At 43.0% G+C, this 23,182-nt stretch overlaps 1 protein-coding gene across 1 annotated transcript; it reads right to left on the bottom strand.

The window, feature by feature from the left end:
* Nucleotides 1-746: 746 nt before the first annotated feature.
* On the bottom strand, nucleotides 747-22,628 carry fam120c (family with sequence similarity 120 member C). The gene is made up of 17 exons (XM_068732590.1): nucleotides 21,075-22,628; nucleotides 18,732-18,978; nucleotides 18,422-18,504; nucleotides 17,105-17,233; nucleotides 15,549-15,651; nucleotides 15,362-15,426; nucleotides 14,764-15,038; nucleotides 13,356-13,518; nucleotides 13,163-13,246; nucleotides 12,850-13,021; nucleotides 11,790-12,039; nucleotides 10,313-10,427; nucleotides 9,194-9,403; nucleotides 8,629-8,866; nucleotides 8,235-8,370; nucleotides 7,310-7,373; nucleotides 747-6,753 (listed from the first exon to the last, which is right to left on the bottom strand). The coding sequence occupies exons 1-17, from the start codon at nucleotides 21,591-21,593 to the stop codon at nucleotides 6,469-6,471; spliced, it is 3,138 nt and encodes a 1,045-aa protein (XP_068588691.1). The 5' UTR covers nucleotides 21,594-22,628; the 3' UTR covers nucleotides 747-6,468.
* Nucleotides 22,629-23,182: the final 554 nt, after the last annotated feature.

The following is a 23,182-nucleotide window of genomic DNA, read 5'->3' as shown; positions in this document are numbered from 1 at the left end:
CCCCCAAACGAGGCCTCGCTACGTCACGCTCGTGTCAGTGGCGAACCTAGAATCTAGAGGGGCCGTGTGCAACTAACTAGCAACCTGAAAGTATGGAGGACCAAAGCTGCCATATTGAGAAGTGGGTGTTAGCGATGGGGAGGATGAGTAGGAAGCTGGATGGTGACCTTTTAAGCAATGAAAATAGTAACATATGTACACGTTTAGCACTTCTGTTTCATCATGGACGGTGATTTAATTAATTCATACAAATATACTACCAACGGTTCAGCCAAACTTCACTGATTCCGGCCGGCATTTTCTCTTCATCATTGTCACAGGGTACTTTTCCCTAAATCTTGCTCGTCATCTGTTTGGGAGCAGGTCACCCATGGATTCACCTCACGCCTTCATGTGAGCCCAGGGGATTCTGTGTATCACTCAGCAGCCATCTTTCCCAGTGGAGCGAGATCTTTCAGTGGTTCCTGCTGGCATGCCTAAATATCATGAGATTTACGGTCTATAAAGGCACAGGGGAGCACACAGAACAAGACTTCAAGTGCAAACTGCTCCAAAGACACACCATGAGCTACACAGACCAAATCTCAAGTATATTTGGTGATATTTTTAATGGAGGACAGGACTTAATTAGGTAATAGCTGAAACATGAAAAATTTACTTTTTATACGTGGTTATTAGGATAGCGACGCAAAGCCAAAGTAAATACAATTTTTTTTTTTAAAAATCAAGACACTGGACACAATAAATACTTTTTTTACTAAAAGAATAAATTTTATTTCAGCACTGTAAGTCATTTCCCAACCAGTACAAACATGACTGCCATCTTTGTCTCTTTCTGAACCATTCCTCCCCTCCCTCTGTGAGATCAGACCACCAACAGCCAGACAAATTTAAAAAAAAAAAAAAAAAAAAAAAAGCTTTCTTTTTTTTCTCTTGTCTTTCCACAAACTGTCCGGTGCTTCCATAATGCTAACAATGATGACAAATTATACCAACCATAATTATAAAAGCAATAATGATGATGATAATATTTCTATAACAATAGTATTAAGGATCAATTTGAACCCTTTTTGCTGCACAGGTAGTTTCGGGTGGCCCTGGGTACTGAAGTACATGCATCGGTACACTTGTGGCTGAGGGCACAGTTGACCAACATGACAATAGCCCATATTGATCAACTCGAGCACGTAACTGGGACTCAGCCATTGGAGGGTTGGGAGGGGGTGGGATTATACTGGAGTTTGGGGGGCTGTTGAGGGGGCGGGTGGCAGTGTAGAGAGACGACAGAACAGGGACTTTTACTCAAACTGGACAAAATGCTGTGAGAATCCTGCAAATATATCAGAACAGGTACAACACAACGGATGACTCCTTTCCACATTCTGTATGACAGACAATAATACTGTTTGACTTCCACAATACAACATAGTACATTTCTATTCTGGGACTTTTGGTTCTCTTAAACATTGTCGAGCTCTTCAGAGGCGCTCCCATTTGATAGGAAGTGAGGCAGGATGCTTTTTATCATAACTCTTATCATTTCATCATCAGTCACAGAGAAGGTGAATTTTCCTCAAGACACTTCAGCTGAGATTCAGACAAGACAAGAAATTGGGAATACATTTTTTATGGATCATAAAAGAGAGCTCAAAGCGATGGATTGTAATCTGTTGAGTGTTTTAAGGCTGCAACGATCATTTTCCCAATTAACAAACTCATAGTATGGTCTAGAAAATGTCACAAAATAATTAAAAATGCCAATAAAATTTTCCATAAGCCATGTTTTTGATTTTGTTGGTTTATTTTCGGTCAATCGACTAATTGGTTGATTGACGACCTGTTTCAGATCTTAAAGAAAAGCTGGAAGTTATAATATAACTAATCTCAGATTTGTGTTTTGAGGAGAATTCATCCACTTTCAGCAGTCTCCATGCCCACATATGAAGAAGCTTAGTACAGCAATAAGTTGCTCTGTCGATCTGAGTCTGGGGCGTTAAAAGGCAAGTTTGAGAGAGCACAACAATTACATGAAAAAAAAAAAAAACGCAAAAGAGGGCGCCAAAACCCCAGCGTGACAGAAAGCATATTTGTCGCGTGTTGTTCCTTCCTGTGCATTCGTGTCGATCTGAGCGTGTGCAGTAGTTCGAGCGGCCTGAATTCAGTCAATGGAAGAAGATGCAACTGAGTGTGAGCAGGAGCTGGGGAATTTACCAACAATGCTTAAACACTTGGTCACATGTCCAAATCTGCCTACTCGCTCACTCACAGTCAACACAAACACACTCGCTTACTTCTTTCCCTGTCTGTCTGTCTGTCTGTCTCCCCGCTTAAAAACACAGCTACCTCACTTTGACTTTGTCAGATAAATCACACGTGCTGCAACGTCATTTTACATATATATATGTGTATGTATGTATATGTATATATATATATATATATATATATATATATATATATAGTCATACTCATCAGAAAACTTGTTACTCTGGGGGCAAACCGTCGATGTCGGAGTGGGGGAGGGGGCTTTATCGGGGGTAGACGGGGGATGCTAGGTGTACTTTGGTTCTCAGGTGTTTACAAGAGATATTTTGCTGCTTTGTGCAAGGGCGCAGAGTTCAGCGTAGATTGATAATGAGTCGACCATGAAATTGCTATCAGGGATATTATGAAAATCATAACATAGTGCAGACGACAATTTTCATCTCGAAAAAACGGGCAATATTTACTTACGTACATAATAAACGGTGGTCTAAAGATGCCATATAAAATACAGGTAAGGAAAATCGCAATCATTACAGTTCAAATCTCTAGGTTGGCTAAGCGTATTTCAGTACTAACTGAAGCAATGGTAGAAGGATTAGATTAGAAGATGTAATAACATTAAAAATAGTAAGAAAAACACATTTGCACAATTGAATAAAACCGTTTTGATTTTTTTTTCTGATTTTTTTTTCCAGACTCTGGCTAGATACATACAGAAACTGATTATCAACGTTAATATAACCTTTACTGTTAGTTGGGTTGATTAAGGGGCGGGGCAGCCCAAAGAGAAAAAGAGAAAAACGGCCAATAGAAACGTTCCTAAAAGGGCTAAAAGGAGAGGCAGAGAGGGAGGTGATAAGAGTGAAAGAGAAGAACTGAAATACAGGAAGTGACCGGGGGGGGGGGGTTAACCTGTGTGTAAAATATACGTGTATGTGACTGCTTTTAATGGAAATCAGTGGGCGTGGTGAGTGTGTGTGTGTGTGTGTGTGTGTAAGTGGATGCATGTACTATGAGGAAGATTAGGGGGCTGAGAGAAGAAGTGAATGAACATTTGGGGGAGGGAGGGTGGAGAAAAAGTGTCATAGCAGGGAGGGTAGGATAACAAGCATAAAAATCACTGATCAAATATCTATCAAACTAAAACAGACAAGGACGAGAGAGGGACACTACATCATGTATTGTGTTGACTTTTTTTTTTTTTCCATACTAGCTACTGTGTAACTCAGGGTTTAACATCTATGTATCCGTGTGTGTTAATGTCTTGTGCGAGTGCTGTGTGTAGATGGTTGTTGCTGGGCCCACATGGCAATATGTATTTTAAATCCATGCAAACTTGAAAATGTGGGATTTGTCTTCTTTTTTTTGGGGAGGGGGGGGGGTCAGTAGAATGTGTTACCAAAAATGATCTCTGATGAACTGACGACCACTCCACTGGGAACTGAAACTGCACAAAATCACTTCAGCACAAAAGCAGAGAGAATGCTGGTGGTAACAAATGCAACTGAATACCTGTTTGTCGTGTGTGCGCGTGCGCGTGTGCGTGTGTGTGTGCGTGTGTGTGTTTGTAAATGTTATCTGGCGAGCGAATCGAGAGAGGGCATCGTATACCAGATCACACTCTGGCTCGCCACAGAAAAGACATCTTCTAACAATGTACTGTTGCGATACACATATTTGTACTAATGTCAAAAGTTGAAAGCAGTTAAGTATATGACTCCTAGTAATTCTAGACTTAGTATTTCGGCCAGTGGAGCTATATTCTCTAGCCTAGTCTTCGTGTCTGTGTATTACGGTCCTGTGTTAAGCCCGGCGCTGTTACCTACTCTTAACCTACAAACACCTACAGCACTTGTATGGTTAATCCCTACCAAGAACGGCTAACAGGTCAGTCCAGACCTCTGGTTTCATTTGGTGTTGGTGTAAGAGACGGCGGCGCAGCGCGGCCCTGTGATGATGAGCGTAGGCCTACGCTCAAGGCTGGGTCAACTGTCATGGTTGAGTTCAGAATTGAGGGGATGTCTGACGCGAGCGACTACACCAACACTTACATACATATATATATACACATATATATATGTATAGGGTTTCTTCCTTCAAAACGGCATTTCATAAGAGCTTTTCTTTTTGCCATGTCAATTTTTGTGGCACACGGTCGAGCACAAGTCATCAACATAGTAAGAAAATAAGGTGCTTCTTTGTTGACTTGCCTTTGTTTCTGTTTAACATGGTGAGCTCATTTCAACCTCTCTCAGTAAGTTTATAGAGATTACAATGTTCGTGGCCAGCATCTCTCAGGCAGTATCTGTCGGTCTACTGCTTTTACATCTGCAGTTGTGCTACCGGCTATTGGTAAGTTGTATTTCCGTAGTCAGATGAAACTGTTGGGGGACACGTCTCATTCTCTATAAACATAAGTGCTCTAATAAAACAATTCATTATCTTAGAAGTCTCAGATTGTGTGCGGCACACTTAAGTCCGCCATGAGGCCTCCCTCTCTCCTGTCATGTGACATGTGATCCGACCTGTAAAGCCTCCGCCTTGTTTGGCGGAGGTACTTCAGGGCAGGGAAGTGCTTCCTGCTGGTCTAAAGTGACACACCAGAGCTCTGCGGGGCAACAGCTCGTGGTATTGGGCTATCATCATGACAACCGTTACTCAACCACCACCAGAGGGTGGGGTGGCGTGGGATCTTTGAGGCGTAGTCGCCAAACCCCCTTTTATATCACCGGCTGCCTCAATCGGCTAGCCGTTTTAAAATACACTTTGGAAATAACTTTAGAAATCTGAAAAGATTCCCAGGAATCCTTGATGTGGAGAATCAGGGGTCCTTTCAGCTTCATTGCAAAAGGTCATGAATGAATGCGTGAGGCCAGTCTGAGGGAAACCCAAACCCTCACCATTCATTTCCGTCTTTTTCTGGGCAGTATCACTATTTTCTTTTTTGGCCTCAACTCCAGAAGGTGCTTCAAGAGTTTTTTTTGTTTTCATTTCTTTATCACCTGGTAGAAGACTGTCCAGTGTGGTTTAACATTATTTAAAACAAAGTGCTTCTTTGTCTGAAACCACTCCGTTCACATTCTGACGTCTCTCAAATAGATCTCTACCTTTTAAATGTAGTTCTACATGTCATAATGATTTACTTAGGCGCGGGGGACACCCCTCTCAGACTGTCAATTCATCTGTATATAGGGGCTTGTTCAAATTCATTATATTTAAATACAACATTAAGTGCTTCTGTTGGGGTAATACAATCAAAGCTTTGGGAAAAAGGGATAAAAGGGGGGATGGGAAGATAATATAATAATGCACTTTTTTTTTGGAGGAGCGGGGTTATATCTTGCATACTTTAGGGCTTAAGGTGCATAAATTCATGGGGTCTCTTAGCAGAGCTAAGCACTAGGCTATGCTACATAGGTCAAAATAAGATAGCACGCTAATACAATGTCGGTGCAGAAGTGCTCCTGTGATAAATAACCAATCAATCAATAAAGGGGTATGTTGCTAGTAAATAAACTAACATTGTGTGTTTAGCAGTGCTGCTAGAGTCCGGGGGGGGAGGGGGGGGGGGGGGTCACTGCACAGAAGAATGGTACATCACTTTGTTAAAATTTTACTCACATTATCCAGAGTCAAACTCTGAACATCTCTCTGTATCCATGTAAGACAAACCTCACACGAGACGGCAACAAACCGCATCAACACACATCTACCAACCATGGCAACCAGGCCGACAATGGAAACCACATCTGTCACCGTAGCTGCAAGCTTAACATCTGTGTGCAGAGATTCAAACAATGGGACCATTAAAAACACAAAATAAGACATTTTACCTTGACAGATTCCCATACTTAAGATGGGAAGGGGGGGGGGGGGCGCTCGTTTAAGTGACGGGTCGTAATGTGGGGCGGGGGGGGGTCAAGCTTATTTTACTCTGAGTGCGGGGAGGGAGGCATTTAGGATTTTCGAGGGGTGGGGCGCTTACAGACTCATGGAGAAAACCTCTCTTCATAAAACAATGTAAAACCACATGAGAAAACTAAGGAAGTAACGGCTAACTGCTTCATCACAGGGAGCAGGAGGAGGAGCTTCACCTCCTGCTCCCTGTGATCACGTGCACAGCTAGCAGGCAGGGCTACAAAAACAGGGAAAGGCAGTCAAACACAGAGGACTCTCTCGGAGCAGTGCATCCCGTGAAGGATCCCGTTACTCCTCCTTCTGTAGCACTCCGTCTGACGGGCAGTCGTCAAGGCAACAGGGGGCCTCCACCTCCACCCCCTCTGATTGGTTGTCTCTGCTGGCTAAGGCACACGGGATTGGCTGGGCCAGGGGGGCCAGATCATCCAAGGGCTGGCCGATGGCGGAGGCCGCTGAGCTGCCGTTCAGCTGCTGGGTCGCAACCTCTGGCGTGGAGGCCGCCTCCTCCTCCTCCTCCTCCTCCTCCTCCTCTGAGGGCTTTGGGGGACTGCTGGATGGGGGGGGTGGCGACGTCTGGAGGACGACAGTTGGACAGAATTTTAACAGAACAGCAGGAGGCAAGAATTTACAACAATACCAGTTTATGCATATCCTCAACAACCTTTCCTTATTTCTATCTGTGTAACATGATAAGTGTTTAATTATGGAAAGTACACATCAAGATATACGCGTCAGGGTCTGCTGCTCCTCCCTCTGAGTTTGAATGGAGCCCCATGTTAACTTGAAGCACATGGACGGGCATGACCTCGACCCCTTGTGCATCTGTTTTACCCTTTCCCTGGACATCTGTGTGGACCGACTCTTACCTCCTCATCACTATTGACACATGGACATGTTCACAAACAGATACAATTTGATGTATTAGTAGAGCACCCCTTGATGCTTTGCAGTCTTATAACGATAAACCCTTAGACCTAAGTAATAAAACAAGACAATAAAAAAAAAAAAAACACCCGAAAGCAAGATGGCAAGTGGGAACGTGATAGACAAAGAGGGAATTTATAGCTGTGATCACTATTCATGTAGGAAAATGTTCAAGATTTAATAGCTTTGTATAAAGGTTTGCTACCTGTGTTCTGTTGGTAGGTGACTTTTTCACCGCCCTTACTTTAGCTGGAATCTCTTTACCCCTCCTGTGATGAAGAAACAGAGAGATGTTCAGATCAGATATCAGTAGTCTGCTCCAGGGCTCGATCCCACCGGCAGTTCAGACAGACTTCACACAGAATTGGTAGCAAAGTAAATCCATGCGGTCAGTTCACTTCTATTCAACTCTGGAGCACTTTGTAAAAAGCACATTCACGCTCTGAAAGAAACTGCTTCCAGTAATAAACTCCAATTTAGGCAGCAAAACTAACTGTAGCTTAGTTATAAGCTTGACAGTGAAGTAAATGTGAGTAAATGTGCACAGTGTCTCTGGACTGCAGCTCTGGTCGGCTTACATTTTAGTGATTTATTTTATATTGATGTATTATTTCAATCATCCGCTGTTCATCATAATGTTAATTTGTATGAGCCGACCCATCCGGTGCTGCAGATATAACTGCAATCCGCACATCTCATGCGCACTCACTATCTTGGGTTTCATCTTCAAAAAGAGGACGGTGTTTTGGCACATTATGGAGTTATTAACTTGATTATTAACTTTGCAAGACGAAGGTGGAGTATTTTGGCTGACCAACATAAACATCAACCAACTCTGAATGGTCAACGGAAATAACTTGGTCCAGAGACCACAGCCTGTACACGGTTGTGGATAACAATGGCTTTCCAGAGTACCAACTATACACCACGCTCAAGCATAAATACACATTTGCATCTTATTTAGGTGTGTATTTGTATTTATGCTTGTAAAACAGACAAATGTCAGCAAAGTGGAATAAGGACACAAGTCAATGATTTGGCACACAGTTCAGCAGAGCAAGAGATAACCCTGCAGTAATTGAATTCTCAGTCGATAGCTGTTTTGGTTGAAGGATCATCATCTTACTCACCCTCTCCCTGCTCCCACCGACACCACCTGCATGTTGAACCCTCCTCTTCCACGGACTGGTTTGTTCCCAGCCCACTGGCCAACGACCATGCCAGCTATCTCCAGTTTCCCTCCCTGAGGAGGGATAGACTGAAGGCCTGAACAAAACAAACAAACAAGTGACTATACTGAGCCTCCATTTCCTTTAGGCATTGCACAACAATAGTGTACACCAACAGCATACTTAAGAGTTCATACTGATTCATTTGAGTAAACTTTGTTTTCTAGCTTTTCCAGTGTGAGCACAATACATACTCAAAAGCTGCTAGAACGTATGAAATGTAATTAGGACAAAGCAAGAATGTCTACATTGATTAAAAGCTAAAAGTGTGTAGAAAAACAAACCATCTCTGTACCTGGGAAGGCTCTGGGTCTGTGTTGGGACGGGTGATGCGGATGATGCGGGTGATGATGATGAGGCATGCCCATGGGGCGAGGTGGGTAGAGGGGAGGCATGGGGTAGAAAGGGGGCACCATAGTAGGGGGAAGGAAGGCAGGAGGTGGAAGAGGAGGGGGAGGAGGAGGAGGGCGGGACAGGTTGATGCCCTCCAGGATTGCCTGACGCATCTTCTCCACCTTGGACACCAGCTCTTCCTGCAGAGCAGAGAGACAACTGTGACCGAGCCTTTGAGCTACAGAGTGATCGATGTGAATCCATCTCTCACAGCCTGGGAACATCTGAGCGGGGACACTGAGTAGCATATCATGGTCGATCAAACGCTACGTAAGATACATATTTAGTCAACATTTAGGTAAGTATAAGTTTTGAATCGAATTGGGAACAAACTAACTTGATTGGGACATTCCTACTGAATACATCACATTCTTAATGCCCTCAAACAGGGAAGGCACTGACATATTTTATGAACTAAATTGCATTCACCTCTAACACACATCCATCACACAGGATAACCTACACACCTGACCCTCGCACATGTCTAGCAGGGCGGACCGGTCGCGAGTGGCCCGGGACAGTTTGCTCTGAAACAGTTTGCCGTCAAAGAAGCCCCAGGGGCAGCAGTGTTCCCATGGCAGGGGCTGACCGCACACGTCGTTGATGAACAGCGCCGTGTCCACGCCGGCCATGAAAAGAGAAGCCAGCTGCACGCCGCGGGAATCCACCTTCTCCACCTAACAGCAAATATACAAATGAAAAAAGTGAAGATTTTTAAACTGGAGGCAGTTCACAGATATGAGTCGTAGAAAAGATGGAAGTGAAGAGTTTATGTGAATCATGAGGTATTGAACACAGGAGCTTGTAACACTTTATGTTGCTGCCTGTCTTGGCCAGGTCTCCCTTGAAAAAGAGATTTTTAATCTCAAATGGGACTCTCCTGGTTAAATAAAGGTTTAAATAAAAAATTAAAAACACCAAAATCACTTATATTAGTCTTTAGAGTCAGCAGCTGTGGTTGCACCGGGTTTGAGGATGCATTAGTCTTGTGCAACTAAATTCTGCGCAACTCAAAGTGACCGATCTGACTTTTCACTGACTTACATTACGGTCATTTAGCAGACGCTTTTATCCAAAGTGACTTACAATTCAGTAACTACAATTCAGTAACTACAATTCAGTATCTATCTATACACTGTAGATGCAGCTACGTTAAGTGTCTTGCTCAAGGAGAGACATGAGACTAGTAGAGCAGGAGCCGGGGATCGAACTGCCGACCCTCTGATTGAAAGGCGGCCCTGCTCTCCACTTATCCACGGTCACCCCACTCGCTTGAGCAAGTAGGTTTATTATATTTAAGGGATTTGATCGGGGGCCACAAAAAGAAAAAAGGATCTCATCTAAATCCAGTTGTTTCTTGGGGCGGCTCTGAAAACTGTCAACTCCAGTGCGGACCAAACCGAACAAAAATGGCAAAAACACTAGGGTTTGATTTAACTTGGACCAAACATGTTTGATGTGAAAGGATGCATTATTAGTAATAAAAATGAATTGTGTGATAATTGTGTGCAGAAACATCTGTATTCTGTGGGAGAAACCCAAACACTGATTGTCCAACAATGAGGACGTGAGGAGAGGGGTCTCACCTTGAGCTCCTGTAGCTGGTCGGGTTCATAGAGTTGGCTGGAAACAGCCTGAGCCAGAAAGGCATCTAGCTCATGTCTCTGGAGGATCCTTCCTCCAGGCCACTGCATCATATACCTGAAAGAGAAGGAAAGCAACACTAACTTTAGAGCAGGAGCACAGAGCTACAGTGCACCCGTCTACAATCATATTGATAGGATTAGCACTCTGTATGCAGCAATAACAATGACATAATACAACAGTCCATATTCCAATGATAAGATTGATCAGCGCAATATTAAATATGTCCGCATCACTCATGACAAGCAAGCAGAACAGTTTAGATTCAAATCTCTGCAGTGATGATGGACAATGTACTCTAAGAAACGTAGTATGTATGAAGTATTGCTTAGTTTGCATCAAAATCACACAGAGGTCGCGTTGAGTTCTGTGACTATGGGTCACAGCGCCGTGCCGCTGCCGCAGACTGAGCGTATGCTGCGGGATTTTCTCCCGGTGAAGCGAGTGCTCACAGGATCGGGTAATCCCACATTCACAGTCTGGTAAGTCTAGTGTCCCGTGTGGCAGCAAACCGCGGGCTCAGCCTTCACAACGTCTATCAGAAGTCGTGTGCCCGAGGCAAGTATGGGGAAAAAAACGTGAAAAGTGACCGTACGGTCGGTGTTCGTCTTTTCTCTCCATTATCTTATAGATACACAATATATGAGCTTGTTTTATATATTGATGATAAAAAAAAAATAAAAAACGCGTACAGTATAGAGAGCGCTACCGCCGCCTGTGTGTCAGTGGAAAACTCAAATTATATTACAAGATAGATATAATCATTTCCAAAATTTAAAACCGTGTATGAACACCGGATCTATTATGATTACTCACACTGAACGGACAGCTAGCGGTCCATGAGGAGATGTTCACTGATGACAAAAAGTGTATTAGAATCACAGACTGCCTTTAAATACTTTAGCCTCTGTCTTCTCCTAAAAATATTAAAGTGATGGGTAATAATAGAGTGACGGAGTTTTTACAACCCTGTCCACCAAAACTATGGAGAACGTTTAAGTTAACCACTGATATCACTCTCATATTGTCATTTACTGTAAATCCACTAATGGAGACCGTTCACATGTTGCGCCAAAAAACGTGTGGAAAACATCAGTCGTGTAGCTTTAGGTTTCTTTCCCACCAAGTGGAAGATCAGAAATCCCTAATACATACAAATTATAATTAAAAATGGGCAGTTAGTCGATCATAAATAAATACTTCAAGTTGCTGCCGACAGATTAATCGACTGATAACTTCAGCTGTAGTGCACGGTGAAAAGAACTGAGCACAAATGTTCAAATAGAAGTATACAAAGCCAGTGTTTTATTCTCACAAAGGTGTTCCTGCAAAGCTCATACTGTATTAAGGACAACACACAGTTTAGGGAACTGAACTAAACTTCACTACAACCAGCAGCGGTGTAGAGCGCCATCCTACCTGAGCACACAGCACATGAGCAGCAGATGCTGTGGGACCTGTGCTGGGTTGAGGAGGGCTGGGCAGTCGGAGCGTAGGCAGGCCAGGAAAGCCCTGGTTCTCCTGGAGCGGTCCTCACTGGCACGACCCAACCACAGCCGTCGCAGGTTGGGGCAGGTCCACTCCCGGAAACACAGGGCCGGGACCAGCTCCGGAGTCAGGGCCGACTTGGCTTTACCGCTGCTCCACTCTTTGACTATTACTGGAGGAACTGTAACGCAGAGGGAAGAGAAGTGTGTTAAAAATGTACGTGATTTAATTTAAAAGAACTGATGCAACCAATTAGATACAGGTGTTTCAGTGCCGGGTTTCAGAGCGGACTGATATATTAGCGTTGTGATATTATTCTAATCATGTCGCTTAAAACTCCTCCAAAGCTGCTAACGTTGAGAGAGCAGGAAAGGGTTCAGTGTGTATCTCTAATATTGGCTGTTGTGTTTATCAATGTCCTGAAATATAAGTCTGGTTTTAATTCCCATGGAAAAGAACTGACCTTTCTTTCAGCAAATATTTTCGACTGCTTTGGTTTTTTGGTCAGACATTGTACGATTCTTGGAAGTGAGCCTTACCACAACTTTGCCTGCAACAACTGAAGCGAATAATGAGCTGGCTTTTAACGATAAACAACCATAAACAATCTAACCTCTTTTTTCCCCCCATTTTATGAAGCCAAAAATTGGAGCTCCTCAAATGGACCCTTGAGGCTGGTTAACCTCTTCACTAAACCGCATTAAGAACAGTGCTTTCCCTGACTGGCCACAGAAAGTGAAAAAGTATCGTTTAGTCTGGCTTTGTACCCTGACTTAAGAGAGAACGTACGTATCGCGACAAGCTACAGACTGCTTAACTCTTAGCACAATTCCAGTGTTTTAAATTCAAATAGCAATTCTAAATCAATCAATGATTGAGTCAATGTACTTGGGATACTTTCCACCACTCAATAAATGTGAATATATACAGAAAAGACCAACAACAATCTGTCCTCCTTATTGCTCTCATCCATCTACTCTTGAGGACCTACCTTCTAGGGGAGCCCTCTTACGGAGAGCGAGCCTCTCCAGGCGACGGTGAGTTTCAGCCAGACTGAAGAGGACGCCGTAGGCATACTGTCTGCCAGCACGGAACAGCAGAGAGGCAGGAGGAAGCTCAGAGTTACACTCGTCCTCTATACACACTGGCATCTTCATCTCTCCCTGCGGGGTGCAGCGGGTGACGGGAGGAGGAAGGACAGAGATTACAGGGTGGCTCTGACGACGTTGATACATTAACTCCATCTCTATTTGATGATGACTTAGGGGCCTTGTAAAGAAGAAGAAGTAAGGAAAGCAGCTTACCTTGGTCAAAATGTGGTAAATCTGGGGGTACATTAGTCCTCTTCGGTGTCTGTGCTCAGCTACTCGAAGAACCTCAGCACTGACCTGATATCAGGGGGGGGGGGGGGGGGGGGGGGAGACAGGAAACATGGTGACTTTTTAACATAAACATTTGATTTAAAATGTGTTTTTTTAATCTCTCATCGACACACACCTGAGGCAGAGGGGGTGTGGTTATGTCCATGTGACTGCGTGTCGCCATAGACAGCAGTGACGGAATGTGTGATCCGCTCCCGTTGCCGTGTGAACCGTCTCCAGAAGCCGAGCCCACCCTTCCAGCAGGATCCTCCCACCGAGAGGGCTTGTCCGTCAAATGGCTGACAGAAAGGGTTTATGGGAGTGTTTCATCAAACTGGCCTGGCATTCATCGTGTGTGTGTGTTTATACAATATCACCGTTTCTGCTGAAGGAGCACTTCCTCAAAAACATTTTGAGCAGATGAAACATGTTTGTGTTCGATGCTCACTTTGTTTCAATATTTACTGTTGCAGCAAAAGGAAATTAGCAGTAGCATAAGGCTCTCAGTGTCCCTTTTCAGACATTTACACCTTATTTCTAGAAGACTGAAAACATGTGAAAACTTAAATATCATGGGATGCCCTGCTCCTCCAGCCTCCTCTCAGTAGCTGTAATAAAGGTGCTTTCACAGCTGTAGTTTGGTTGATTTTGTCTAATCCAAGGGGGAAACATTTTTATATTGTTGCATTTCAGTTCTGGTCTGGTTCCTGTTCAAGAGGAGTTAACAAAGTTATACAGACTGACAGGTAACTCGTTGATTTGACAGTTTTGGCGATTGTCATTCTGCATCATCAGGACCCACGAGGGTAAATCAAATTCCAGTGACTGGCAGAAGTTTATAAAGCACTTTAATGCTTCTGATGTGTATATTTATGTTCTTTGGAGACACACAGAGCGCATGACGAAGGGATGTTTAACGTCATTCTTCCCTTCGTGTTGAAGGGGAAATGACCCTTATAGACTCATCTGACATTAGAGGAAGCTCAGCAACAACATATGTTACATATTCAGTGTTTTCTGGTTTAAGAAACTGAAGAAATGACAAGATATATACTTATTATAGTGCTCTTAATAAGGAAACACTAAGGCTGCAACTAAAGATTTTTTCTATATTGATTTATATGATTATTTTTTCAATTAATCCATGAATGGAAAAAAAATGGTCTGAAATGGTGAAAAATGTCTGTCCTGAAGTCAAGGGTGACTCGTTTGGTCCAAAACCCAAAAACATTCAGTTTACAAATGTGGAGGACAAAAGAAACCAGAATTACTAAAATAGTTGCAGATTCATTTTCCGATGATTGAATAAATTGTTCACACGAGTCGTAAACGATCCTACGCAGCCACCACTGGAATCTTATTCCATAGATAGAATAATACTTATAATATGAGTGTAGCCTAATCTTTATCTGATTAGCCAAAACACGTGTTCTGTAAAATGCTTTGCTCCACCTAAAATGCACCAATCCCCTTTTCACTTGAACACAATTAGGGAGATAAAACCCAAACAGTGTGAACATGACTTTGCCGTCTCTGTATCTTACTTTGTGTTGCTGTCGTTGGGCTCATCTCCATCCGATGACGATGAAGGAGACGGAGAGGGAACAGACTGAGTGGTGGTGTGATGATTGGGTAATCGATTTCCCCCCTGAGTGGAATCATATGGAGCCGACCAATCAGAGAAGCCCATCTTGCCCGTCATTGAATCGTTGCAGTCTTGGGATGGTGGCGGCGGGTTCTGGAACAGAGGGGCGGAGCCAGGTCCATATGGAGCATTTTGATAGGGTGGCTTTAACCCCGGCACCTGGGGAGGAGGGAACTGTGATTGGACGGGGAGGAACAGAAAAAAGGAAAATGGATTTAAAAAAGAGAGAAGACGGAGCCGGGGGGGATGTCGTTTACTGTCCTATTTTATTTCAGATCTAACCAGAAGCATCTAATAAAGGCTGGTGGGAGGATTTAGGGCTGCACCCTCCGTCTCTCTCAGACACTTTTTTCCCCTAAATGAGCACATGCCACAAAGGGATTTCAAAGAGGGGAAGAAAAACGTAATCCATTCTGCTACAAGTAGATTCATGTAGAGACCAGACAACAAATGACACATCAAAGAGGAACAAAGGATTACCAGGCTGAGGAATCTACCTGATTCTTTCCAGGCTGCATAGGTCCCATGTGACCAGGTGGTCCACCAAATCCAAACCCAGGTACTAAGCAGAAAAAAAACATGGATGCAAATGAACATTTCCTTCTCATAAATACATATTTAGTGAGCCAGAAATGATGACATCATGAGTATTAGTTCTGTTCTCTAGAATTTTTTACTACTCACAGATGAAAGAGGAAGGCCCCATGTTGGGCGAGCGAGGTTTGGAGGCAGCTGAGAAATACTCCACAGCTTTCTTGAATCGCTCCACTTTGTCCTCCATACGAGACTAGAAAGGAAGGAAAGAAAGCATTATGTTGACTGCTTAGTTATTGTTAAAGGGTAAGGACGGCAATATTTATTTCTTATTGTCAACAGATCCTATGAAAACGATCTCTAAATTAACGAAATGTTAGTCCTAGCCACTGGGGACTATTTTCAGCAGCGGATGAATACACATTCGTTGCTCTGAGGAATATTTCTAGAAGGACAGTATACGTGGGATTGAGTGAAAATGAACGGCAGTGTCAATCAACATGTCACTCAACGCAACAGTGTGGCTCATTAATGTGGTTTTAATTGTTTTTGAATGGATTTCAATGGCGCTCTATGGCGCAGAGGAAGAAGATATATCAGGCTTCGGATGCTCAGATAACACTTGTTAGTAGATAGTAGAGTAACACCAGACTTATCCCTTTTTGGTCCAAGTCCAACAAATTGGTCAACAGATGGCTTCTGAGACTGATAATGTGATAGAAGGACATACTGCTGTAACTGAGAGAATCAGTTGTTTACTGAACTCACTGCACATCCTTTCAGTGCACCGAAAATAACAGGATTTTGAAAGGAAAATACCCTTTATATAAATCAGAAATAACACCAATAAAATTACTTTTTAAAACAAAAATGAAAAACATGGTTTTGAATAAATTATAAATTCATAAACAAAAAACAACAAATTACTTTTGATGTTATATTTTTGTTAAAAGGTCCCTTTGAATGATTTTAACTAACAATAATGTAGAAAAACAGGACTGAGCGGTCCATATTCATTTAGGGGCGGCTTTAGTTGGGCGGTTCCGGGATATCGAGAGTCGTGGCTGGAGACAGTACAACCAGTTTTAAGATATGTGCAGCACGGTAGATCCATTTAGTTGACGTTGGCTAAAAGACAAAGTGGAATTAATATTCTGACGTCATCTTTAAATTGCTTGTTTTTTTCAAACCAGCAGTCCAAAACCCAAAAGGACTTTCAGTGTCTTGTCATATGTGACCAAGAGAAGCATCAGATATATTCACTTTTGAGATGCTGGAACCAATAGATTTTTAGCTTTTTTGACTCGATTCATTGTTTATTAATTTTTTTGTTGATAGATTAATCAAGCAAAGTTTTAGCCAGATGTAGATTCAACAGGGATAAGGAACCGCTACTGAACCCTACTTGCTCAATCATAAACATACTGGAGACCAACAACGCAGTTCTGATGAACTGAAACTACACAATCCTGCAAAGCACATGGATTTATATGAAGTGTAGTGCAATGGTTAACACTGATGTGTGAGGAAGTGCAGATGCTGACTCAGGGTCTTGTGTCAACAGCGACGACCTATTTAACCATCGGCAGCAGTACGGTCAGAAATGAAACATGTAAATCTATTTCAAACAATACAAATTAAGCCCAATAAAGAGGTCAACAGAAACTAATCAGTAATTATCACAGACAAAGGGGCACACAGCCCACCTGTGACTGTTTGAAGACATCTCTGGCGATGGCGTCCAGGTTTCCGAGGTCTTTGATGGAGGAGACGTACTCTGAGACGGCCTTGATCACCACCTCGCAGGGCGGCAGCACCAACTGGTGAGCTCGCACCTAAAACAGGAACAGTGCAAAGGTTTTAATCCAGATATACCTGGTTAGCATATGATGGAATGTTATAGATTTTAGTAATGTTCCATCAAAAGAATGATAACGGTACAGATCGCACGTGTGCTAAATAATATGTTATAAATTCAGCATTAAAAGTAGAAATTTAAGACAAACTCATTCAAATGTTTAGAATATTGTTCAGTTCTCAATAGTGAGATATATTTAGTTATTAAAATGTTCTCTAGCAGCCACATTTTAAAAATTGGAGCGATAACATTCAGAAGATGCCTTCACTTCAGGCTGTCTCTTGTTTGGCTCATAGCCGAGTTATACATTTCATTTGTCTGTTAGGTTTTGATGGAAAAGACAAATTTGCCTCAGTGGATGCAGGTCTTTACTCATAATCTGTGAATTAGAAAGGAATGGACCAAAGCTTGAAATTGAAAAACTTCTAGGAGACCAGTGCTGACAATGTTATTTGGCTTTTTAAATTAAAAATGTCACGTTCTATTAAGTTGCAGAATGTATGCAATACTGGTGTCAGTAGTAAGCAATAACACACAACAAGGATTCCAGATTCATGTAAATAAACTGGAGGTGAGGAATGCAAAGGTAAGCAGTGAAGTGGCGTTTTCTCTGCGCAATGCATTGTTTTGTTAAAAAACATACACCACACGCAAGTCTGTTATCACACTTGTTCCAATACCACAAAGTCATACTTTTGTCAATTTTAGTACACGGTGACCATAACATTTTCCCTGAACCACGTATTAAATAGTCTAAATAACATTACAAAATAGGACAAAGTTTAGACTTCACACAAGTTTCATGTTAGCAGACGAAGTTTAAGAGAATAATATGATGTTCTGAGGACAAAAATATCAATATCTTTTTCATTCTGATGTGAAATTGTTGGGATATTATCTCTCGTGATAAATGAACTACATTGTATTCCAATAACTTAATCATTCATTCTAAATATTTCTATCAAATTCATGATTTTAGGATGCACGTTTCACAATAAAAGCCTTCCATTGATGGAAAAGCACTGAAAAGAATTCACATGTTGAGGTAAATCAGAGCTCATGTCACTATTTGACTAAATATACAGTACTGCGTGATTCTTGAAGCTAATATTCTCACAGGTTAAGCTGAGGTCTGCAGAGGTCTTTGGACTTGATAATACGATACCTTGAGAGAAGCTAGTGGGTGTTCTGGTCCCAGCAGACTCCAGTGGAAGGCAGCCAGGTCCTCATCAGGCAGAATATGATTTCCTGGGAGACAGAAAATCTTTCAAATGTTTGCTGCGTAAATGAACATGGATAACGGACAAAGATGGGCGCCAAAAATACAGCTTACAAGTAGGTGTGTATTTCAGTGAGAGAAATGTGGGATACGTGTTTGATTTTGTGTATTTGCGCGCATGCGTGTGTGTGTGTGTGTGTGTGTGTGTGTGTGTGTGTGTGTGTGTGTGTGTGTGTGTGTGTGTGTAGCTCCTTACCCAGCAGAGCAGCGAAGCAGGGCAGGTGCTGTGTCTTCAGCCCGAGCTGCCTGGCGGCCTCAGACAGCAGGTACTGGTGTGTGGTCAGGTTCTTGCCGTTCCAGCTCAGTTTGAGTGCATGCGATGAGAAGTAGGCGGGTACGTTGCACAGGGCAAACTCAGAATCCTGAGCAATCAGGCCGGCGAATCCAAAGTCCCTGTAGAGAGACAGCACTTCCTGGTGGTGGTCCTCCAAAGTCTGTACAACCTGTGGATGCAGAGAGGACAAACTCAGTCTGCTGGGTTATAGAAAAACAAACTCTAAATGGAGTTTGGCACAGTTTATACCTTTCCAGGAGTAACCTGGTTTGACATGGGTCAGATTTTGATGTTGTCGTCATATTTCAAGTAATGCAGCACAGTAGTTTAGGTTGATTTGCTAACAGAAAATGTATCTGCAACTATTTTGTTTTTTTTAAGCAAAAATGCCCAATTTTATGCAGTTTCATCTTCTCCTATGAGAGGATATTGAGCTCTCTAAACTTAACTGAAGTCCGTTCTGAATAACTTAAGACCATGAAATAGCATCCCTAACAGTAGAGATTTGCCAAAGATGGACTGGCATCTGTGAAACTGATCAGCTACCATGCAAGCAGTCACTGCAATATACTCAGTTTATGATGAGGATTGAGGTCACAGACAGTTGAGCTGACACTTTGTATACAATCAAAATACTAAAGCTCCACAGCCCTCGCAAAAACACATCTGTGGAAAATCTGTGCTGCACCAATCAGTTCCAAATCACTGGTGATGATGCAGATACCTGGACCTCAGGCGACATCATGGCTTAAGAGCACACTCATGCAGAACCCAATGGGTGGGTGAGGTGCATGGTTACACCAGACAGAGCATACAGGAGAACTTCATGCCAGAATCAGTATGTTAATCTTGTTAAACAACATCTGTGTTAATCACTGTGAAAACAAAAAAATGACACTCAGTTACACCGTTAAAAATCTATTTAATGAGCTGATAATCAAATCTCTGTCTTCAAAGGAATGCAATATGGGGCAGTGATGGCACGGTTGATTATGAGGAAACAGTTTCACGACTTGTTCAAATGTATTCATATTTCTTGTGTCACCATAATAATACAACTAACCACCAGTGTTAACAACCACAATAATATATGTGCAATAACTCCAAATAGACAGACTAGACATTCATGCAGTACATGTAAAGCTGAGGACAGGAAAGCTGCACAGAGAGGAACAGCAGTGACTAGAGTAAGCATTTAATTCAGGCAGAAGTGAGATACTCTAAGTTGCAGAAATAGGACTGTTTCTCAGGATACAGGCAGGAAAAACAATATAGTACACATGGGAACTGTGAGTAATGATGCTGTACTCACACAAGGATCTTCAGAATGTATTCTACTGTAATGTGGGTGGGATTTTCTACTCTCTATCTTCTCTTGATACACTAGGGCAGTGCTTCTTCATGCTACCATATAAGCAGATGGGAAGATAGATCACAAGCAAAGAGACAGCTAGGTAAAGATAAAAGTAGGGAACCATGAAAGGCAATCAGGGGTTTTGCTGCATTTATGGCAGGCCTTGAACATAATGTTATCAGTCACATTGAGATATATATATATATATATATATATATATATATATATATATATATATATATATATATATATATATATATAGAGATATATATATATATATATACATACACACACACACACACACACACCAACTATAATTTCATACTTAAGCAAATGCTTTTGTGCAAATAGGATTGATGCATAAAAATATATTTTCTGTTTTAATATTGTTAATCTCCAACTATCTGAAATGCACTAAATAAATCATTACAAATGTACCAGACAGGCAACGGGGACCTACAGTCTATAACCACTCAGCAGTTCTCCAACAACGTATGAAAGGTTCAATGAGTTCATGTTATGTAACACATAGGCTAGCGAGACTAGGTCATGTTGCACCAATGCACAGACTGGTTCAGCCAATAGCTGCTGCTTCATATATGCACTGGATACTTTCCTCCACCCAGTAGACCTACACATACACACCCATGAAAGCAAAGCAGGCCAACTACAGGCACAGCAGTTGATTTGTATGCATGTATAATATTAAACAACACAATTACAGATCGACTCATTTCAGTGGTAAGGGCCAGTAGTTGCACTTGCTCCCTAACTGGAAGGAGTTAAAAAAGGGCGCTGGATGATGTAAGCTGCTAAATGGGCGTGCAACAAGAAAAGGGCAAGTGTTAAATGAACAGAACGCCATACGACCACAATACTGATAACAGCCATAAATCACACGTATTGCTCACCCGCACTCGGAAGCGGAACATCGCGAGGCGGACGCAGTGGCTGAGGCAGGCCGGGGGCAGGAACCATGCCCGGGGAGGCGGGGTGGCCTTGCTGCCGACGTGGTTCACTATCAGCTGCGCCGTCTGTCGCTGGCCCTGAGCTCGCCGCGCCCACTCGGGCCAGCGCTCCTTTCCCAGTGTGCCGTTGAAAACCACGACCAGCTCCAGGCCACCCTGGTACAGGCAGGCCTGTGACAGGGCGGCCAGGTAGCCCAGCATGGCGTTCCACTCGCCCCCGCACACCCAGTCCGTCTGGTAGCCGCCGTAGAGGCGTTGCAGGCCGGAGTCAGCGTCGATTAGGATCCTGGCAGGCGGGGGCGGGGGAGGCATGGGCCCGGGGTGATGTGGGTGGTGGTGGTGTGGATGGTGGTGGTGAGGGGGCTGGCGGGCCGCGGTACGGGCAAGCTTCAGGAGGTCCACCGGGACCGCGGCCCCGGGACACCGCTTCTCTAAATACTCTTGAAAACCCTGCACTCCCATGACGGTGTTGTTGAGCCTGTGTGTCTGGCCGGGAGCGGGCTCTGAATACGTTCTGTACGCCGTGTTTGTAATGTGATGTGGGGCGAGACCGGAGCTAGCTCTGCACTTTAGGCGAGCTAACTGGTCTCCGATGTAGTGACTAACTGTACTTTAGTTAACCCTGCAAAACTATCTGTCACCCGGACTAGTGAAATGAGCCACCGTGCACGTGTGTACACGTGTGACAGCAATCGTTATTCTACTTATCCCGTGATATATATAAATGACAATTTTTTAGTTTTGTGCGTGGGTGCTCCGTTTAGTGTCCATCCCTGTGGATTTTTGGTGAGATGCCAGCAAGGCCAGTGTAGCTACCTACAGCCAGAAAAAGTTCAACACATTTCCTGCTCCCATAATTTGGCTTTAACATAACCAGCTTCAAACAGGTAGTTGGCAGCAAATAACGGAAATGCAGGAAGGTGTTTGGATTTTAATGAAAAATGCCAATAAAATAATTATCCTGTTGATTTGTGCACATGAAACAGATGCAGTACTGCGCATTAGTTAACGTTAGCAACCCACAGGCTGGATGGCCAGTTCGCGGACATGATGTTGAACCGAGCAGCTTGCAAAATCGTTATTTTTTTAGTGTGACAGCTAAAATATTTGACATTTATTCTGCACAATCTCAGGCAAATTTCCGCACATTTGTACTGGTAGCTCGTTGGCTCGCGGGTTTTCAGAATATCAATTTAAACAAACTAACAAGCTACGTCCCTGGCTGACTGGCTAGCTGTACTAACATTTGCTAACTGTGTGGTTAGCCGTTAGCTGCTGGCAGGGTCCCCGGCGTGATTTGACGCGTCAACTCCCGAAGACAAGTCCGGGGCGGACACGACGCGGAATGAGATGGATGTTTGACGAAATAAAAGAAAAGTAACTAAAATAAAATAAAAATAAAAGCCCGATGGTGCCTCCCTCGCTTTCTTCCACACTCACGGCTTCATGTTGCAGAGGGGAACATTACTTCCAAGCGACATCAGCCATCTTGCGACTTCCTCGCGGCCCAGTGGAGTGGGAGGGAAGGCGGAGAGAGTAGAGGGAGGAGGCGCGACCGCAGGGTATGCTGGGAAATATAGTCTAATAAGTGTATCACGTCCAAATAGAACAGATGTGATAGGAAACTGAAAAAAACTACAACTACCAGGATGAGGATACTGACGGTTGGACGAAGATAAAAAAGCCGGAGAGTAGAATTTTTCCAAGTGGCCCACAACTGATTCAAGTACTAACGGCGTTATTGTATCCGTTACCCATTTGATTCTGATAATATCGCTTCTTGCTTATCAACATGTAACGCGATATAATCATAATATAACGCTATCGAACTGCTGTTACGGTATGCCAACACTGATGCTACCGAATACTGAATACAGCAGTGAAAATATAACAAATGAACACCACCAAATTTAAATAATAAAACATTAAATAGATATTAGAAGATAAATTACGGAGTGGTGTAACAGGTAGAATGGCGACAGTTCATGTTAAATCTTGTGTGTTTATGTCGCCTCCCGGTGGTTCAACACAGTGCTCTCGGACGGAAAAAG

This window comes from Cebidichthys violaceus, unplaced genomic scaffold (assembly GCF_023349555.1).
Source record: "Cebidichthys violaceus isolate CVI_PGR_0920_01 unplaced genomic scaffold, fCebVio1.0.p SCAF_6, whole genome shotgun sequence".
In the NCBI taxonomy this organism is placed as follows: domain Eukaryota; kingdom Metazoa; phylum Chordata; class Actinopteri; order Perciformes; family Stichaeidae; genus Cebidichthys; species Cebidichthys violaceus.
This window is presented reverse-complemented; position numbering and strand designations above follow the sequence as displayed.